The 18,014-nt window shown below is 45.8% G+C and overlaps 1 protein-coding gene and 1 long non-coding RNA gene across 4 annotated transcripts; one reads left to right on the plus strand and one right to left on the minus strand.

Moving 5' to 3' along the window:
• Positions 1–798: 798 nt before the first annotated feature.
• LOC120968377 (uncharacterized) lies at positions 799–4,162 on the minus strand. Its single transcript, XR_005762818.3, has 4 exons — positions 4,068–4,162; positions 3,085–3,976; positions 2,869–2,964; positions 799–2,727 (listed from the first exon to the last, which is right to left on the minus strand). It is a non-coding gene; the product is annotated as an uncharacterized lncRNA (long non-coding RNA).
• Positions 4,163–10,714: 6,552 nt separating this feature from the next.
• On the plus strand, positions 10,715–16,709 carry LOC109764760 (probable plastidic glucose transporter 2). 3 transcript variants are annotated; one of them, XM_073505442.1, is made up of 14 exons: positions 10,715–11,115; positions 11,207–11,327; positions 11,471–11,538; positions 11,651–11,783; positions 12,232–12,331; positions 12,427–12,539; positions 12,637–12,730; positions 13,480–13,633; positions 13,733–13,876; positions 13,958–14,031; positions 14,104–14,189; positions 14,801–14,915; positions 15,999–16,183; positions 16,300–16,709. In XM_073505442.1, the coding sequence occupies exons 1-13, from the start codon at positions 11,034–11,036 to the stop codon at positions 16,179–16,181; spliced, it is 1,467 nt and encodes a 488-aa protein (XP_073361543.1). In that variant the 5' UTR covers positions 10,715–11,033; the 3' UTR covers positions 16,182–16,183; positions 16,300–16,709. The 3 variants fall into 3 exon arrangements, with proteins under 3 accessions (XP_073361543.1, XP_020179136.1, XP_073361542.1); XM_020323547.4 differs by having other exon boundaries at positions 10,820–11,115; positions 11,195–11,327; XM_073505441.1 differs by having other exon boundaries at positions 10,821–11,115; positions 11,204–11,327.
• Positions 16,710–18,014: the final 1,305 nt, after the last annotated feature.

An 18,014-nucleotide genomic window follows, 5' to 3' on the forward strand; every position in this document is an offset into this window, starting at 1 on the left:
TCCCCCTTGGGCATCTTAGTCGTGGTGGGGTGTTAGATCTAGAGTTTGATGGCGTGTCCGGGGTGTTGCCTCGGTTTGATTCATTCAATGGCAATGGCTTCACTTTTGGTGAGCCACCTTGGAGGTCCGCAAAGCTGCATATCAGCGATGGAGCCGCGTTGAGCTCGGGTGAGGAGGTGATCTATCATTCTTTTCTTCGGTGGCTGCTGTGGTGGTGCCGGAGGCAGGTGACGAACGTTGGTGTCAAGGTCAGAGATGTTATGTTATCTTTTCAATTTTGTCATGCCGGTCATTACGTGGCTTGTACTTTGATTTTTATGATATGAATGAGAAACGTATTATCATGAAGGAAAAAGTAATAATTTTCTGCCACGGTTGGTTGAATTTGGGTAGTTTATGCTAAGAAATATTATATTTGGACGCGTCTAGTGGGCGGCCGGCTGCCCACTAGCGCGATGGAGCAGCCAGCCATAAAAGGCAACTTCCTGTCCCCCTTGGTCCCAGGAAGGAAAGTTCCTTCCGACCCGACTGGCCACGCTCCCAACAAACAGAAAATCTCCCCCATCGTTGTCACGTGATAACCACTACATCCCCAAGCCTCCCACGCACACCTCGCCCACACTTCCTCCCCCCACGGGTCGCCCTTCTTCTCCACGAAAGAAGGGGATCCTAGGCCTGGATCCAAACCCTACAGAGCTGCCATGGCAGAGCAAAACTAGGTGAAGAAATTGGCCAGAAAAGCTTCAATTCTAAGAAGAGGGAGTACAAAGCCATAGCAGGCAGCAACATCAGGTAACTTCCCTCTAGCCTCCAGATCATCCTTCTTCACTTTCCCCTTCCCTTTCCCTCTGGATCTGCCACAAATCTTCTCCGGTCTTCTCCATAGTTGGAGGAAGAAGGAACATGAAGCAGCAAATAGAGTTGAATCTGATCTCTGCACAATAAAACACTTTCCTGTGCAACTAAACATGGATCCAAGCCAACTTTTGCCTGGATGCATGCAAATAAACCAACCCATATGCAAAAAATAGACAGGGTGAAGTGCCTGTGCAAAAAACCATCTATTTGTGCAACTAAACATGAATCCAAGCCAACTTTTGCCTGGATGTGCGCATATAAACAAAAAAACAAAAAAGGAGTAGTTGCATATGCAAAAATAGACAGGATGTAGTACCTGTGCAAAAATGGACAGGATGTAGTGCCGTGTACCTATAAACCTTTAATTTTGGGACGCGCCTGGCTAGCGGCCGTTGGCCTGCTAGCGCTCGCGAGCAGCCCACCGGAAAAGGTAACTTTTTGTCCCCACTGTTCCCATAAAGGAAACTTCGTTCCGACTCCTAGAATCCATGAAGAATCAGAAAACAAAGGCCAGACGGTATCACGTGATAGCCCACTAACTCCCGAAGCCTCCACGCACCCCTCGCCCACACTTCCTTCTCCACAGGGCTCCTCCTCCTTCTTCTCAATGAAAGAAAGGGTCCCAGCCTGGATCCAAAACAGAGCTATCATGGCAAAGCAATGAACGCAAGAACGGAAGTGGTAAAGAAGAGGGAGGAGAGAGGCGTACCAGGCAGTCTCCATCAGGTAGCCAGCTTGTGACTATCGTTCAACATTATCTGCTTCATTACTCTCATTCCCTTGAACAATATCTCGGGGTTTGCAAAAAAAAGGCAGAGGTGATTAGTTATCATTACATACAAATATTTGTTCTATGGAAAACTAGATTAAAATGTTGAGGATGGCAACTTGATATCCTGTTTGTTCTGCAACTAGAAATGCTGGTGATGACAACTAATCAGATATTCTTGTGTTACTAGAAATGTTGATGATGCCAACTAATGAGATATTCTTGTGCAACTAGAGAGGCTGAGGATGTCAACTACTTGGATAATGTTGTCCAACTAGAATTGCCGAGGGTGCCAACTAAATAGATACTCTTCTGCAACTAGAAAGCCTGAGGGTGCCAAGTGATTAGATACCGTTGGGCAATCCTCAAAAATTTTAAGATGGGATTAATCTGAATTCTTGTGCAACTAGAGAAGCTGAGGATGTCAACTACTTGGATAATGTTGTCCAACTAGAAAGCCCGAGGGTGCCAAGTGATTAGATACCGTTGGGCAATCCTCAAATTTTTTAAGATGGGATTAATCTGAATTCTTGTGCAACTAAAGAGGCTGAGGATGTCAACTACTTGGATAATGTTATCCAACTAGAATTGCCGAGGGTGCCAACTAAATAGACACTCTTCTACAACTAGAAAGCCTGAGGGTGCCAAGTCGTTACATACTGTAGGGAAATCCTTAATTTTTTTAAGATGGGACTAATATGAGTTTTTGTGCAACTAGAGAAGCTGAGGATGTCAACTAGTTGTATATTGTTGTGCAACTAGAATTACTGAGGTTGCCAACTAATTAGATGCTATTCTGCAACTAGAAAGCCTGAGGATGCCAAGTCGTTACATACTCTTGCGACAATTCTAAAAAACTTGAAGAGGCAACGTTAAGCAACTGAGAAAGTTGAGCATGCCAATGCTTAATTAGTCCTGCTGCAACTATGTATGAAAATTAATACACTTGGCTGCCTGTATGTGGAGTAAAAAATATTGCTGATGGAATTTTATGTTACCTCAGCGACTGCTGCAGAAGATGTGGCATTTACCCCTTTGGATACTGCCTCCGTGCGCACCTTTCTTCTCTGCAGTTTTACTAAGAGGAATCTTTCGCCACCCTAAAGTTCTGTAAGAAAAAAATGAACAAGCATAAGGGGTTGAGAAAAAATTAAACATGTATGTGTGCCAAATAAAAAACCTAAAGGACAAAAGAAAAATGAAAGAAAATAAATTCCAAAGGACTGCTGTTCTCCACTCACATCGTCACCCTCTCCATCCCCGTCCTTATCATCGCCACGCGGCTACCGCTTAGCAGCCCTTTTTGAGTTCCGTCGTGAGATGGGATTTGCAGAACCCTACAATGGACAAAAACATTGGGATGCTAAGAGGGTAAAAGAAAAGGGCATAATAAAATGGTCAGAGGATAAAACCCAAAAAATTAAAGTGCTAATAGGGTAAAAAGAAAAAATGGCAACCTCTGTTTCATTGTCAGCCACATCTCCTTCTCCAGCCATTTTGGTCTCTGCAACAAAAAAATGCGAACAACGTATTAGTCAAATTAACAGAAGTTGCACAGGGGAGAGAAAATGTGGTGGGTTGGCTACTTTTATATATGAAGTTGGCTAGTTGAATTAAAAGAAAAGTTGCACATGATTTGCTGCCTAGTTGAACAAAAAATAAGTGCCACCCAAAACACAATACTCCATCAGAACAAAAATTAAGTTGGCTATTTTTATCATAATGTTGGTAAGTTCTATCTAACAAGTTGCACAAAGGGGGTTGCCCGGTTGCACAAAAATGGCTAAAAAAAAGAAACAAATTTGCAAACTCCTACAGCAACTAACCCTAAGAGCCCTCACATCGCAAACCCTGTATAACCACCGCATTTCTCACCAAGCTCCATAGGTCATATACATCCACAAAATTCACTCCTCCAATAACACAAAAAATGAAAACCAATTGCTTAGTCCAGTGAGAAGCCAACTAGGTAGAGCCTCTTGTGCAATTGCACAAGCCTGACTAGCCAACTAGGTAGAGCCTCTTGTGCAACTGCACAAGCCTGACTAGCCAACTAGGTAGAGCCTGTTGTGCAACTGCACAAGCCTGACTAGCCAACTAGTTTAACCAAGCACACCAATGCACATAGCATTTTGTGTAAACAACAGAATCAACTCACCCACCCCGTGAAACACCCAAAAAAACTACATAATCGGTCAATTTCATGAAGCACCCACAACAAAAGCATCCCTAGATCCCCTGTGGCAAACTAAACAAGAACCCACACGATGTGCCAGCTCCAGCTACAACTCCCACATGCATGGTCGCCTTCCATTCCCGCCGTTTCACAAAGTGGAATTGATCACCGACCTAAAGGAGGCATGGAAAAAATTACTTGTCTGTGTGTGTGCGCGCACGCAAAAAAGGGTAAATGCACCCACTCTACTTGCTTGATACTTACCTCATCATCCTTTGCCTCCCCGTCGATATCAGCACGACACGGCTGCCGCTCGACGGCCGTTTCGAGTTCCGTCGAGAAGAATGGTTTGTAGACCCCTGCATATAGAACAAATAAAACACAAAACATGGTCAGAAAAAAACCCAAAAAATAGTTATTATAATTGCAAAACAAAACTGGTATAAAAAGCGACATACCTCTCCTTCACTTGGAATCGCATCTCCTTCTAGAACCATTTTTGGTCTGTGAAAAAAAGTGAACAAACAAATTAGTCGAAGCAACCAAACCAAATGTATAAAAGAAAAAATGAGCAAAAGCAATTGATATAAAAAACATTGCCGTGAAGTAAACAACTAATGCTGATTTTCAAAGCACACCTACAAAACAAAACAAAATGTGTGCAACTTGATGCACTTTATGGCCAACAGGGCACATATGAGTGTGCAACCAAAAAATTAGCATACATAGTGCCTGAACATGATTTAGGCACTGGAGCCAAAACTAAACTAGCCGTCAACCTTGCAAGTACATAGCCCTTCCCTCTACAAAGTGTGACTAAGCGCAGCGGACTAGGATATATACTGCTTTGATCTGCAAACTCTTGCAAGAACACATACCCTTGACAACAGAGCACACATGAGTGTGCAACCAAAAAGCACACACTGCTTGAACATAGTTTACATAATATCCATCTGAATACCATTGATTGTGCAACGGATTAGCCGTCACTGTGCAACTTCTTAAGTTGCCTAGCCAACTGAGATATGTATATATTTGATCCAACTACATTTGCGTTTCTATGCAACTATTACAAGAAACTAGTCAACTGGTCACTCATATGCATGGAATGTCAGCGACCCAATTTCCACCAGCAGGAGCCCAAGCAGCAAGGCCATCAGCTCATGGGACGGGCCTAGCTGGGTGCCAATCTAAGGAGGACAGACTACAAGTATCCAGGCTATCTCGAGGAGCCATCTTTAGAAGTAAAAAGCATCAGGAGACACCTACAAAAAGCGATGCAATGCTGGTTATTTGGTATCTCTGCAAGTTTCAAAACGGTAGAGCTGGAGGAGATTTTTGGCCCTGGAACCTTTGCTTTTCATGTTGGGTGTTTGATTTATTGGGATTGTAGTAACATGAGACCGGTAGTCTCAGCAGCAGAACAACAAGGAAAAATGAGCTATCAGACTCGACAGTCTGACTCATGCTATATCTTGCAGCTGAGGGACGATGCTGAGTATTTTATCCATTATGATGCTTCTTGAAATCTATTTGAGGAAGTTTACTCTGTTGTGGAACCTGGAGAAGAGTGATTCAGATACTTCAGTTCTTAGTGTCTTTGCTCCAACTACATTTGTGTTTCTATGCAACTATTACAAGAAACTAGCCAACTGGTCACTCATATGCATGAAACTTATGAGAAAACAGAGAACCACACAGATGCATTCTGAGAGGGTTGAGAAAACAGAGAATCACACGGATGCATTTTGAGAGGGTTGAGAAAAAACAACTTAACTATCCTCTTATGTACTTCCTTCTATTCCAACTCAAATCGCCGCCCAAAAAAATCAAAAAATCGCCACACCGGATCAGACAAGGGCGACATGCCGGAATACCTCGCCGAATATGCGTGATATGGAGGTGAGTCGCCATGAAACCCGTATCCACTAAAACATGCACCCTTGACTCCCCATGACAAGACAGGAACTCCCAAGATCCACCGGACGTGACTAGTTAGTCGTGGGCACGGCCTTCCGCGAAAGCTACCTCGTACTCGCCAGACATCCAATGGAAACCCTAGAACCCCTCTCCGGCGAGCCCATGAAGGGGGACCCCAAACACGACAGGTGGAAAAATGGGGAAGCAAGAGATGCGAGGCAAAATTGGCGGGCGACCGTACCTGCGCCGGCGACGAGAAGCGGATCCCCGCCGCGCTCCAGCCCTTCCCCTTCCCCGCCCCCGTCTTCGGCTGCGTCACGACAGCGGTTGCCTCTCACCGCTGGATTTGGGGAACGAACAGGGCTAGAAGAGAGGGAAGTGGATCGGGGAAGGAGACAGAGGCGTGGCTCACCTTCGTTGTGTCTACTTTCTCCATGCCAAGTGGGGCCCGTTCCACGGGTGCGAGGCGACGCGAACCATCTGGAGCAGGAGAGCGGCGCTTGCGGGCGGGCCCAGCCACGTGCGCGTTCGGTCGCGTACCGACTAAGTACGACCTGACGCCGATGTAACACCCCGCATGTAACTTGCCATATTTGTAACTCCGACTCTTGCCATTTTCGGCTATGTGATATGTTTTTCCCTCCGTTGTCGGGTTTTGTCTTTCGTTTTGTATTTTGTCATGTCATGCATTTTCATATCATGTCATTATGCGCATTGCATTCGCATACGTGTTCGTCTCATGCATCCGAGCATTTTCCCCGTTGTCCGTTTTCCAATCCGGCGCTCCTATCTCCTCCGGTGCACCCCTCTTGTTTTCTTTCGTGTGCGTGTGTCAAACTTTCTCGGAATAGACCGAGGCTTGTCAAGTGGTCTTAATATACCACCCGGAGACTACCGGTCAAGTTTCGTTCCATTCGGAGGTCGTTTGGTACTCCAACGGTTAACCGGGCATCCGCAAAGTCCATTTGAGTGTCCAGCAAAACCCCCCTCCAAAACCAGCCCAAAACCCACCAAACTCTCTTCCATGCTCTAGGTCGTTAGATCACGATCGTTTGGGCGAAAACCGCACCTCATTTGGAGTCTCCTAGCTCCCTCTACCTATTTATAAGTGGGCATCCCGAAAAACGAAACTGCAGTCGAAACCCTAAATTTTTCCCTCCGCGTCGCCGGACGCGTCCGCCGTCGGCCGGACACGTCCGCCGCCGCAACCGACGAATCGCGGCGCGCCACGTCGCCGCCGGGTCCTCCCGCCGCCGCCGGCCCGCAGGCCCATCGCCGGCCCCCGCGGCCCGCGCCTGCCCCGCCGCCACCGTCCGTCGCCTCCCGCGGCTCGCCCGCCGCCGCCACCGGCCGCCGCCGCCGCCACCGGCCCCGCGCCGCCCGCCGCCGGCCGGCCCCCGCCGCCGCGCCTCCGCCGGCGCTCGCCGCCCCCGCCGGCGACCCCCACCTCCGGCGCCCCTCCTCCACCGCCGGCGCCCTCCTCCGGCCGGGCCCCCGCCGGCCCCTGCCTCGCCGCCATCGGCCGAGCCGAGCTCGAGCTCCCTCGACCTCCCCCAGATCCGATCGCCCGAGCTACAGTACGCGTTGACTTCGTCCCCCTTTTTTTCTTCCAAGTCCTGGAATCTTATCAGCATGTGCCTCTGTTCTCGATGCGATAACTTCTTGCATGTAGTTCCGTTTCGCGCGTATAATATGTCCAATTGTTCGTCTCGCGATGCTCTTCATTTTGTTCAATTGTACCATGTTCATTAGAGGTCATCTTGATGCCCAAATCTTCGTTGGAAGAGGGCTAGTTGCTGTTATTCTCTGGTTCTTAGCAGAACTTGGAGATTTGTCATTTTTGTATCATTTAATCTGTGTATCTTTTGAGCATGAGCTCTACATGTGTTTTGAAGTATGCCATGCCATCTTTTCAGTGGTGTAGTCTATGTATTTTTGTGATCTCTGTGGTGACTAGCACAAGCATGCAAAGTAGGCCCCGTAATATTTCTGATTTCAGGGACTTAGTGATTTCTCTAAGTCCTCGTCTGCTGTAATTTTATTGCCATGTAAACTTGATGCTACAGAGAGATCCATGCATATTTTGGAGATGTTCAGTAAGGATGTTTTGTAGATATAGTTGTAATTGTTACATTCCTGCAATTGTTTGCAATTATGGAGTGCCATAGCATGACTCAATCTTGCTCTACGTTTGCTATAAAATATTTCTGACAGATTCTTAACATGACATGCATTTTTGCCAAGCTTATTGTAGTTGATCCATACATGCTATGTAATTGTTCTTGCCATGGATAGCTTCATAAACATGCCATCTTGCTGTAGGTATGCTTGATTTGTCATGCATTGATCTGTAGTGAGTGCATCAAGCTCACAAAGAGGCCTACATATTAATATTTCTGCCATGCTCTGTTTTCTGCTAAGTCTGGAACCTGTTAACGAAACTTGCTATGTTTACATGCTTGCCATCATATCTTCTGGTCCTTTTTGGCTTATGGTCAGTAAGGGACTTTTGTCATGTGCATTTAGTAGAACACTACCATGCCTTGTTTTGCTATGTTAAGTTCCTGTAGCATGTTGATTTTGTGCTCCAAACATTGCTACCTGATGCTGATTTCTGCCATGTCCAGTTTTTCACAGTCTGTGAACCTGTAATCTTTTGCACTTTTGCCATGCTTGTTTGAGCTTGATATGTTGTGAACTAGCCGTAGCCCAGTGTTCATCTTTTGTCAAGCATCTCCTGTAGATTACTACCATGTGCTTTGTTGCTATGTTGGGGTGCTGTAGCATTGCTGTTTATTGCATTTTAAGTGCTATCTTGCTGTTTATCGCAGATTAGTGTCATTCTTGTTTTGTTTGCCATTTGCAAACCGTGCATCCGATTCCGGTGATCTTTATATCGATTTCGACCGAAATCATCTCATCTTTCTAGTGGCATGCTTGGTTTGCCAAGTTACTGCCATGTTCATCATTTTCCTTCCGGAGCACGCATATGCATCGCATATCATATTTTGCATTTCATACATGTTTTGCATCATGTTGCTTGCGCATTTCTCGTTGTTGATTGTGGTTCCATTTGTTTGTGTTCTTGTCTTGGGTAGAGCTGGGAGACGAGTTCGTGAACGAGAAACCTGTTGAGTACGCTTACGAGGATCAAGCTTTCGACAACTCTGAGAATCTTGCAGGCAAGATGACCACCCCTCGAAATCACTTCTATCTTTGCTATGCTAGATGTTTCGCTCTATTGCCATGCTCGCTACCTATCACTTGCTATATCATGTCTCCTATTTTTAGCCATGTCAGCCTCTAACCATCCTCTCCTAGCAAACCGTTGTTTGGCTATGTTACCGCTTTTGCTCAGCCCCTCTTATAACGTTGCTAGTTGCAGGTGAAGTTGAAGTTTGCTCCATGTCGGAACATGGATATGTTGGGATATCACAATATCTCTTATTTAATTAATGCATCTATATATTTTGGTAAAGGATGGAAGGCTCGGCCTTATGCCTGGTGTTTTGTTCCACTCTTGCCGCCCTAGCTACTGTTATACCGGGATTATGTTCCTTGAGTTTGCGTTCCTTACACGGTCGGGTGATTTATGGGACCCCCTTGACAGTTCGCCTTGAATAAAACTCCTCCAGCAAGGCCCAACCTTGGTTTTACCATTTGCGACCTATGCCTTTTCCCCCGGGTTTTCGCGAGCCCGAGGGTCATCTTATTTTAACCCCCCCGGGCCAGTGCTCCTTCGAGTGTTGGTCCGAACCGAGCAGCCTGCGGGGCCACCTCGGGGAAACTCGAGGTCTGGTTTTACTCGTAGCTTGACTTATCCGGTGTGCCCTGAGAACGAGATATGTGCAGCTCCTATCGGGATTTGTCGGCACATTCGGGCGGCTTTGCTGGTCTTGTTTTACCATTGTCGAGATGTTTTGTAAACCGGGATTCCGAGACTGATCGGGTCTTTCCGGGAGAAGGTTTATCCTTCGTTGACCGTGAGAGCTTATGATGGGCTAAGTTGGAACACCCCTGCAGGGTATTATCTTTCGAAAGCCGTGCCCGCGGTTATGAGGCAGATGAGAATTTGTTAATGTCCGGTTGTAGATAACTTGTCACTTGACCCAATTAAAATACATCAAGTGCGTGTGTAGCCGTGATGGTCTCTTCTCGGCGGAGTCCGGGAAGCGAACACGGTCTGAGTTATGTATGACGTAAGTAGGTGTTCAGGACCACTTCTTGGTCATTACTAGATGACGTCCGTTCCTTTGCTTCTCTTCTCGCTCTCATTTGCGCAAGTTAGCCACCATATATGCTTTTGCCGCTGCAGCTCCACCTCTTTGCACCATTCCCCCCTTTAAGCTTAAATAGTCTTGATCTCGCGGGTGTGAGATTGCTGAGTCCCCGTGACTCACAGATTGTACCAAAACAGTTGCAGGTGCCGACGATGCCGGTGCAGACGATGGCGTCGATCTCAAATGGGAGTTCGACGAGGAACGTGGTCGTTACTACGTGTCTTTTCCTGATGATCAGTAGTGGAGCCCAGTTGGGACGATCGGGGATCTAGCATTTGGGATTGTCTTATTTGCATCTGGATTTTGACCGTAGTCGGTCTATATGATTGTATTTTGGATGATGTATGAATGATATTTATGTATTGTGTGAAGTGGCGATTGTAAGCCAACTCTTTATCTCATTCTTGTTCATTACATGGGATTGTGTGAAGATGACCCTTCTTACGACAAAACCACTATGCGGTTATGCCTCTAAGTCGTGCCTCGACACGTGGGAGATATAGCCGCATCATGGGCGTTACAGCCGAGGACCGCATGATCTGGGCTGATCGAGCGGCTCGCGTTCGGCCGCTCGTTTCGCCGAGATAGTGCGCGTGCACTCTGAAGCATTTAGGATTATATTTTGAGAGTATTCCGTCACGCGCGCCGCGTCGACATCTTGCCGAAGCGAATGGAACCCAACCGAACCGACGGCCCGGTGTCGATGGTCCTGGATTCCCGCGGGCGGCCACGCGTCGCCGCGAGCTCCACCCGCACACATCTCGCCAACCGACGGAGAAAGAAAGCAAAGGCGACCACCACCACCTTGTCCGTCCTTCTTCTCTTCGCCTCGCCGCTGGTCGGTCCCCGTGCTACGACGCCAAACCCACTCAAAAGGTAGTCAAATCTCCTCCTCCTCCGTGCCACTCATCAGCGACACGCGCCCAGCCCCAATATAGGCCAGGCCGCCCTCTCCCAGATCCCCTCCCTCTCTCTCTCTCTCTCTCTCTCCTCGCTTTCCGCCTCCGATTCCCCATTCTATTGCGGGGCGATGCGGTGGAAGCTCGGCACCGCGGCGTACAAGCGCGTGCCGTCCCGGGACGCCGCCATGGATCCCGACCTCGAGACGCCAGGTCCGTCCGTCCCTCCCTCCACGGATCCCCTTCGCATTTCGCTTTAATTTGCTGCCGATTCTGTTTGGTGACGTCTTAGATCCGGCAGCAGAGAAGACGCCCGACGGCGGAGGCGGAGGAGCAGGGGCAGGGGCAGGCCCGTCGTGGCGCAGGTCGCTGCCGCACGTGTGCGTCGCCACGGTCACCTCCTTCCTCTTCGGCTACCACACAGGGTGCGTGCGCTCCTCATCCGTCACTCCCGTCCCCACGGGTTCCATCTCACGCTCTCGTTTTTTTGTTGGATCTCCCGCATGTCTGTCATGCGACGGTACTCATGTCTGTTTCGTGCTGATGTCATTGCGGTTGCTTGGCGCAGGGTGGTGAACGAGCCGCTCGAGAGCATCTCCGCCGACCTCGGATTCGCCGGAAACACGCTGGCCGAAGGTACGCCACGCCACGCACGGCCTCTCCCTCCCTCCATACGCACCGCCTTGGCTTGTTTGTTTGGGGACCTGTCATGAGATTTGCGTGTGCATGTGTGGTTCCGTGGACGCAGGGCTTGTGGTCAGCATATGCTTGGGGGGAGCGTTCGTCGGGTGCCTCTTCAGCGGCTCTGTCGCCGACGGAATCGGCCGGCGCCGCGCTTTTCAGCTCAGCACCCTGCCCATGATCGTCGGAGCCGCCTTAAGGTAGTACCATCTATTTGTAGTATGACAGCATTTTATTCATAAGCCTGCCTGTTAAATCAATACCTGTCTCTCTCCAGTTTAGTTAATCTTGTTTAATTGCCACCTGCTAGTATCCCTTCTTTTTTATTATTGCAAGTATACTAGTAGTTGATTGCTGGGTGTTTTAAATGAATATACACATTGACTGCTGACTGCTGATCTGGTCATTATGTGGGATTTACTTGCACCAAGAAAATAAAATTAGACCAGGAACTAAAATACAAGCAAGCAGCCTGTGCCGTCTACAATCATTTAGTATGCTTTGTTTTGCAAATATGCTACTACTTAATCTGATCTACTACTTAATCTTAATCCTATATGTGTGATTTTTTTATATGATTTGGATACGAATCATTCGTGTGATTATGTTTTGCTAGACCATACTGAAGAAGAAAAAATCATTTTGCAGTGCTCTCACCAACAGCCTGGAAGGAATGCTATTTGGAAGATTATTGGTTGGAGCAGGAATGGGGTTGGGTCCACCGGTGGCTTCACTCTATATAACAGAGGTACGCATCTGGTATCTTTGTCAGTGCACGATTGCTAACAGCAGATATCAACATAGTTCGCCAATGCTCACTATCACCTGCCTGCTTGAATCTAGGTTTCTCCCCCCTCTGTGAGGGGTATGTATGGCAGCTTTGTTCAGATTGCAACCTGTCTGGGAATCTTATTCTCTCTTCTAGTCGGTACCCCTGTCAAGGACATTGATAGATGGTCAGAAGCTGCTGCTCTACTTCTTCAATCTTTACTTGTGTGTTACAATTGATGTGTACAAAACTGATCTGTACTCACATTATCCTTCCAATGGCAGGTGGAGAGTGTGTTTCTGGGTTTCAGCTGTCCCAGCAGTTTTACAAGCTATTGCTATGGAGTTCTGTGTTGAGAGCCCCCAGTGGCTATATAAGGTGCCTTTACTTAGGAATATTGCCTTTTCCTTCTTCTTTTCTTCAACACGCCTGGATATTGCTTGTTTTCTCATGTCACCCTTTCGATTTATCAATTCAAAGATTCAAACCCATGGAAATGCCCACTTCTCTCTGAATGGGCTTCTATAGTTTGATGTTATGTGCCTTTGCTAGTCATAAAATAGGGTGTTGATTTTCTGAGCAGAACCTTGGATATCATTTTACTGCACTGAACTTCGGAGTTTTCTTTTAGAAACAGCACAAGTTTTGGTAAACTGTCTGCGATATAGATGTGCAGGTCTTTCCAGTTTTCACTAGTTTATGAAGGTTATTCTCTAAACTGGATATGTGTTGAATCGAACAATCTGTATATTGGGCCGTTGGCTACAATCTTTGTCCACTACCCTACAGCCTTTTGTCCCTTCAGGAAATTATTGCCTACTGCTACTTAAGTAATATTAGGTATATTTTTAATTTATCTGCTCGAAAATATGAAGAAAGATGAATCCATTGACACATATAGGTCAGATACAACACACATATATTCCTGGTACAGATCAATGAGATTCTAGGTTACCTCAGTATTTTGTTTGTATTGCGGTACGTATACATCTCTGACTATGGTCCAGGGTGTATTATTTTGTTTCTTCAGTTCCAACGCGTGCGTGCTCACACGCAACTTACATCTAGGAAGTAACATGTTTAGCAGTCTTCTAAACAATTTAAAGAAGTCCTGTTCTTCTATGCAGTGTGGAAGAACAAATGAAGCAGAAATGCAGTTTGAGAAGCTTCTAGGCCCTCTTCACGTAAAATCTGCTATGGCAGAACTTTCTCGATCGGAGAGAGGAGATGATGGGGAAAGTGTGAAGTTCTCAGAGTTGTTTTATGGTCGTCACTTCAATGGTACAAGCTGTCGATTGTGTCGCATTTTTCTGCTTCAGTGTGACCTTATTTCTGTTCTTCCTTGAAGTTTGTTCATTACAAGTCCCTTTTTTGCTACAGTTGTTTTTATTGGCACAACGCTCTTTGCTTTACAACAGTTATCGGGCATAAATTCTGTGTTCTATTTCTCATCAACTGTGTTCAGAAGTGTGGGGGTGCCCTCTAGCCTTGCCAATATATGCATGGGGATTGCAAATTTGTTAGGTGAGCCCATTAAAGCTGTTTGTTCTTCTACTGCTCTGTTATATTCAGTTGCTGATCTTATTTTGCTGTGTTCGCTACCAGGTTCTATTATAGCTATGCTTCTAATGGACAAACTAGGCAGGAAAATGCTTCTTGTAGGAAGCTTCTTTTTCATGGTGAGCAATTACTGTAATTGTAAGATATATTGAACATTACTGACCGCACTTCCTTACTGGTGTAACGTATAGGCCTTCTCAATGGGACTTCAGGCTATTGGAGCGAATCGTCACCTTGGTTCTGCAAGTGTGTATCTTTCGGTCGGTGGCATACTGCTGTAAGTCATGCAGATTATCTACCTGGTTTAGTTCTTAGATTTAGTAGCTTGGTTCTACCATGCAAGTTTCTCAACCTTACTTTTGGTTCTTCAAATCATCTATGTTGAATAAGTTCCCCCAAACCACCACTTTAACGGTTACTGTTGCCCACAACTACCACCTCGATACTTTTGAGCAAAACCACCGCGATTCAGATAGGCCGAACATAACCCTGATTGCCGGCTTAGCACGTTCACAAAAATCTGACACAAGGCTAGGGTCACCCGTTAGCTCTGAGGTGGCTCAAGGACTTGCCAAGTGAGCAGCACATGTGACAGGGGTGTGGGGATTGATCTATGATCTCCCCCCTCCCCACCTGCCCCCCCAAACCCATAGCTACACTCGATATTTGCACCCGTAGAGGTCAAGGAATCCGGCTATGCCACCGCTGAGCCGCTATGGTAGTTACTTTCAGTTAACTTGTATACTAGTCGCCAACATATGAAGCATTTTGCCTATGTTCTCATGGTAGGACTCCTCAACTTTTTTGCCAGTTATATTTTTCTTTCTTATAATTATAAGATCACACTATGGTACATATGGTACTTATAGTTGGACATTTTGTTGGCAGGTTTGTCTTGGCATTTTCATTGGGAGCAGGCCCAGTTCCAGGACTTCTTTTGCCTGAGATTTTCCCAAACAAAATTCGGGCCAAAGCTATGGCTCTGTGTATGTCAGTGCATTGGGTAAGAGTTCTATTTTCAGCATGAAGCAACAATTGGTTCAAGCTAAATGTTTTTCATCAGATCAAACGAAATCTGCCAATATGGAAAAAAAAATGCATTTTAAATTTGTACGCTAGTTTGCCATGGGCTTCGGTAGAAAACAACGAAAATGCCTTGGTGTTCAGTAGTGCTCAAATTTGGGTAAACAGTCTAGACATGCACACCCTTTGAATGGAATAGGGAAAACAGACAGAAGGTTATGGTCGTATATCCAGTTATACTGTTGTAAGCAATTGAAGAATTGACTAGTTTCTGTCAGTTATGAGTTAGCCAGGTTTAATTTGGGATACATTCTTATGATATTAACTTGCAAGCAGCCAAGCAGTTACGTTGCCAGACTGGAAGAGGGTGCCAAACTGGTATACTGACCCTCTGCATGTTATGAAGATTGAAAACACTTACTTTTGTTGTGGTCATGAAGTGTTAGACGTTGTAGGCTGAAGCCTTTTTCTATCTTACAGAATTAATGCATCTCCCGTGTGCTCTTAAGAAGAGAAACATAAGTAACTGTGAACACCATTTGTAGATGAAATGTTTATGCAGTCAATCCTCATCATGCAACCATGGTTTTAAATTCGGAAAGACAAAATCTGACGTCAGATTTTTAGACATGGCAAATCGAACGTTTTTTATGGCAATTTATATTGGCACAAGAATGGCAAATTTAGTTTGCAAGCACGGCAAGTTTTCTGCCAAAAAATGAACTGAAGTGGATTTTCCATGCTCGCCAACTAAACTTGCCATCCTCGACGAACACAACTTGCCATGAAAGACGTTCGATTTGCCATGTCTAAAAATCTGACGTTTGCTAGATATCCGAGTCCTTTAAATTATATCCAAATATGGTTGCCACTGTATGTAGTATAATTCAGCGGTTAAATCGATGCAGACAGCTTCTGTAGATTTTTCTGGTGAAGAGTTGGGAAACCAGTAGAAAAGAATGCACCAGATATCCTTGATTATAGTTCTATTCTATGTCGAATTTCCTTGAGTTATAATTGCTTCCTCTTTTGCTTACACACGACGCTTGACTGTAATGGGCAGGGTGTCAACTTCTTCGTCAGTTTGTTATTCTTGCGGCTTCTGGAGCAACTTGGTCCACAGGTTCTGTACACGATGTTCTCGTCAGCGTGTGTGGTAGGAGCAATATTTGTGCGGCGACACGTAGTCGAAACAAAGGGAAAAACTTTGCAGGAGATAGAAGTTTCACTGTTGCAAACACAGTAAAGGTAACGCCCTCTGCTCTTTCCCTTGACGCAAACCATTTCAGATCACCTCTGTCTAACTAGGGCATGCGGATTGCAAGCAGCGTGTTGAGAGAACTTACAGGCCATTGTCATTGCAGGTTTCACCGAGGCAGTGCCTTGTTATGCACGCTGGGAAGGAATGAATTCAGCGGCGTTTTTGTCGCTGAACACCAGCCAGGCAGGCCGTCTGTTCCCAGATGAAGTGATCTGATCATCTTTTGCGGACAGAATCGCCCTACGCTCGGTGTAAGTTCCCGGCCGTGCACGAACCTGTGACCGCTAGAGCAGTGGCATACTATCGTAGGAATACATACATGACAGACTGGCGAGGAGGCTCTTGTCTGTATAGGCTGATAGTTGGCCCTATGTACTATATTGTGTTGTGTTGTGCTTAACTGTTTCATCAGTAAGGGCAGACTGGATTTTGGATACTGATGAACGAACGCTGTCGAAACGGTTTACTATTGTTTGGAATAAATAACAGCAGTGACATGCCTCATTGGATGTATTCTACTCCAGCTTCTACCCGGGTTTGCTCGGTTTATAGGGAAATATGTATCCTGTTTAGTGGTGGCAGTGATTCAAAAAACAGGAAGTTGTTGCGGTTAGGTACACAAAACATATAGCCACAACTTTTCTCCAAAGAACCATCGATCCTGAGCCTGATGATGATGATTTTGATCCATCTGCGAGGAACGCGTTGCTCAGGAAGCTTGTCTTTGGTAATCGCTGTGTTGCATATGTGCCTAACCAATGGGTTTGGGTTTGCAATCCAAATGGATGTGGCTCAGCGGCTGTGAGTGAGAGATAGTAGGGAAATGGTTTCAGTGTTTTGGTGATTTTGAGTTTGATCTATAAGCACATTGCAGGAAAAGGTATCACCACTCATCTTTGATTCCCTTTTGATAGTATCATCATACACATGGACTAGATTATCACTACAATAAAAATAAGACATAATTTGATTTTGGATCTCGCGCAAGGGCTACGGCCTGTTGCGGCTGGCGACGATGGCGCAAGGGCTGCATCGCGCGCTTCGGTCGTCGAGGACGCCGACTCCTGTTGCTTTTTCTCTCGGCCAAATCGCTCTTGGCTAGGATCGTCCTGATAACGTGTTGGAACTAATCGTGAGGCAAATCGAGAGAGACAAAAATGAATCGAACTGTTCTTTATTGACTAGTAAGTTTGCACGTGCAACGCACGATAACGTAGAGAAAACTGTTTTCTCATTCATCAGTTATGACGTATGAGGCAATAAATACATCACGTATATATAAATCATTGTGATGTTTCTTGCACGTTCCTTCGTGTTTTTAGCAGTGACATAACAATATTTGAATGTAAGCAACTGATCACAAGAAAGAAATCTCCCTCGAGGGGGCTTTTCCTTAAAAAGAATTGCAAATGATAATTATTTTTTCTACCAGTCTTCTAGAAACTATAATCATGATATGCAAACGACAACTATTAGGGACCGAAAACATATACCATGCATGTTTGAACAACGTTCAAAATCAAGTCATCTTTTATGTTACCTTTTGCACCAGCTACACCAGAAACATGCATCCTAATGTCAAGTTTTCACTGTGGTGTACAAAATCTTTTACAACCAAGTGTAACAGAAAATTATGGTGCTTATTTTGGCTAGGTTGCCTTTCTTGGTGTATCCTCCTCAGCTATAACTATCATCTGCTTGGTGCAGAGTGATCCTATGTTGGTGGTTTACACAAAAATGGAAGGAAGGCTAGAAGAATTCAGAACTAATTGATGACAATAAACTCCAGAGATAAAAAATGATGAGCCAGGACGCTCT

This window comes from Aegilops tauschii, chromosome 7 (genome assembly GCF_002575655.3).
Source record: "Aegilops tauschii subsp. strangulata cultivar AL8/78 chromosome 7, Aet v6.0, whole genome shotgun sequence".
Taxonomy (NCBI): domain Eukaryota; kingdom Viridiplantae; phylum Streptophyta; class Magnoliopsida; order Poales; family Poaceae; genus Aegilops; species Aegilops tauschii.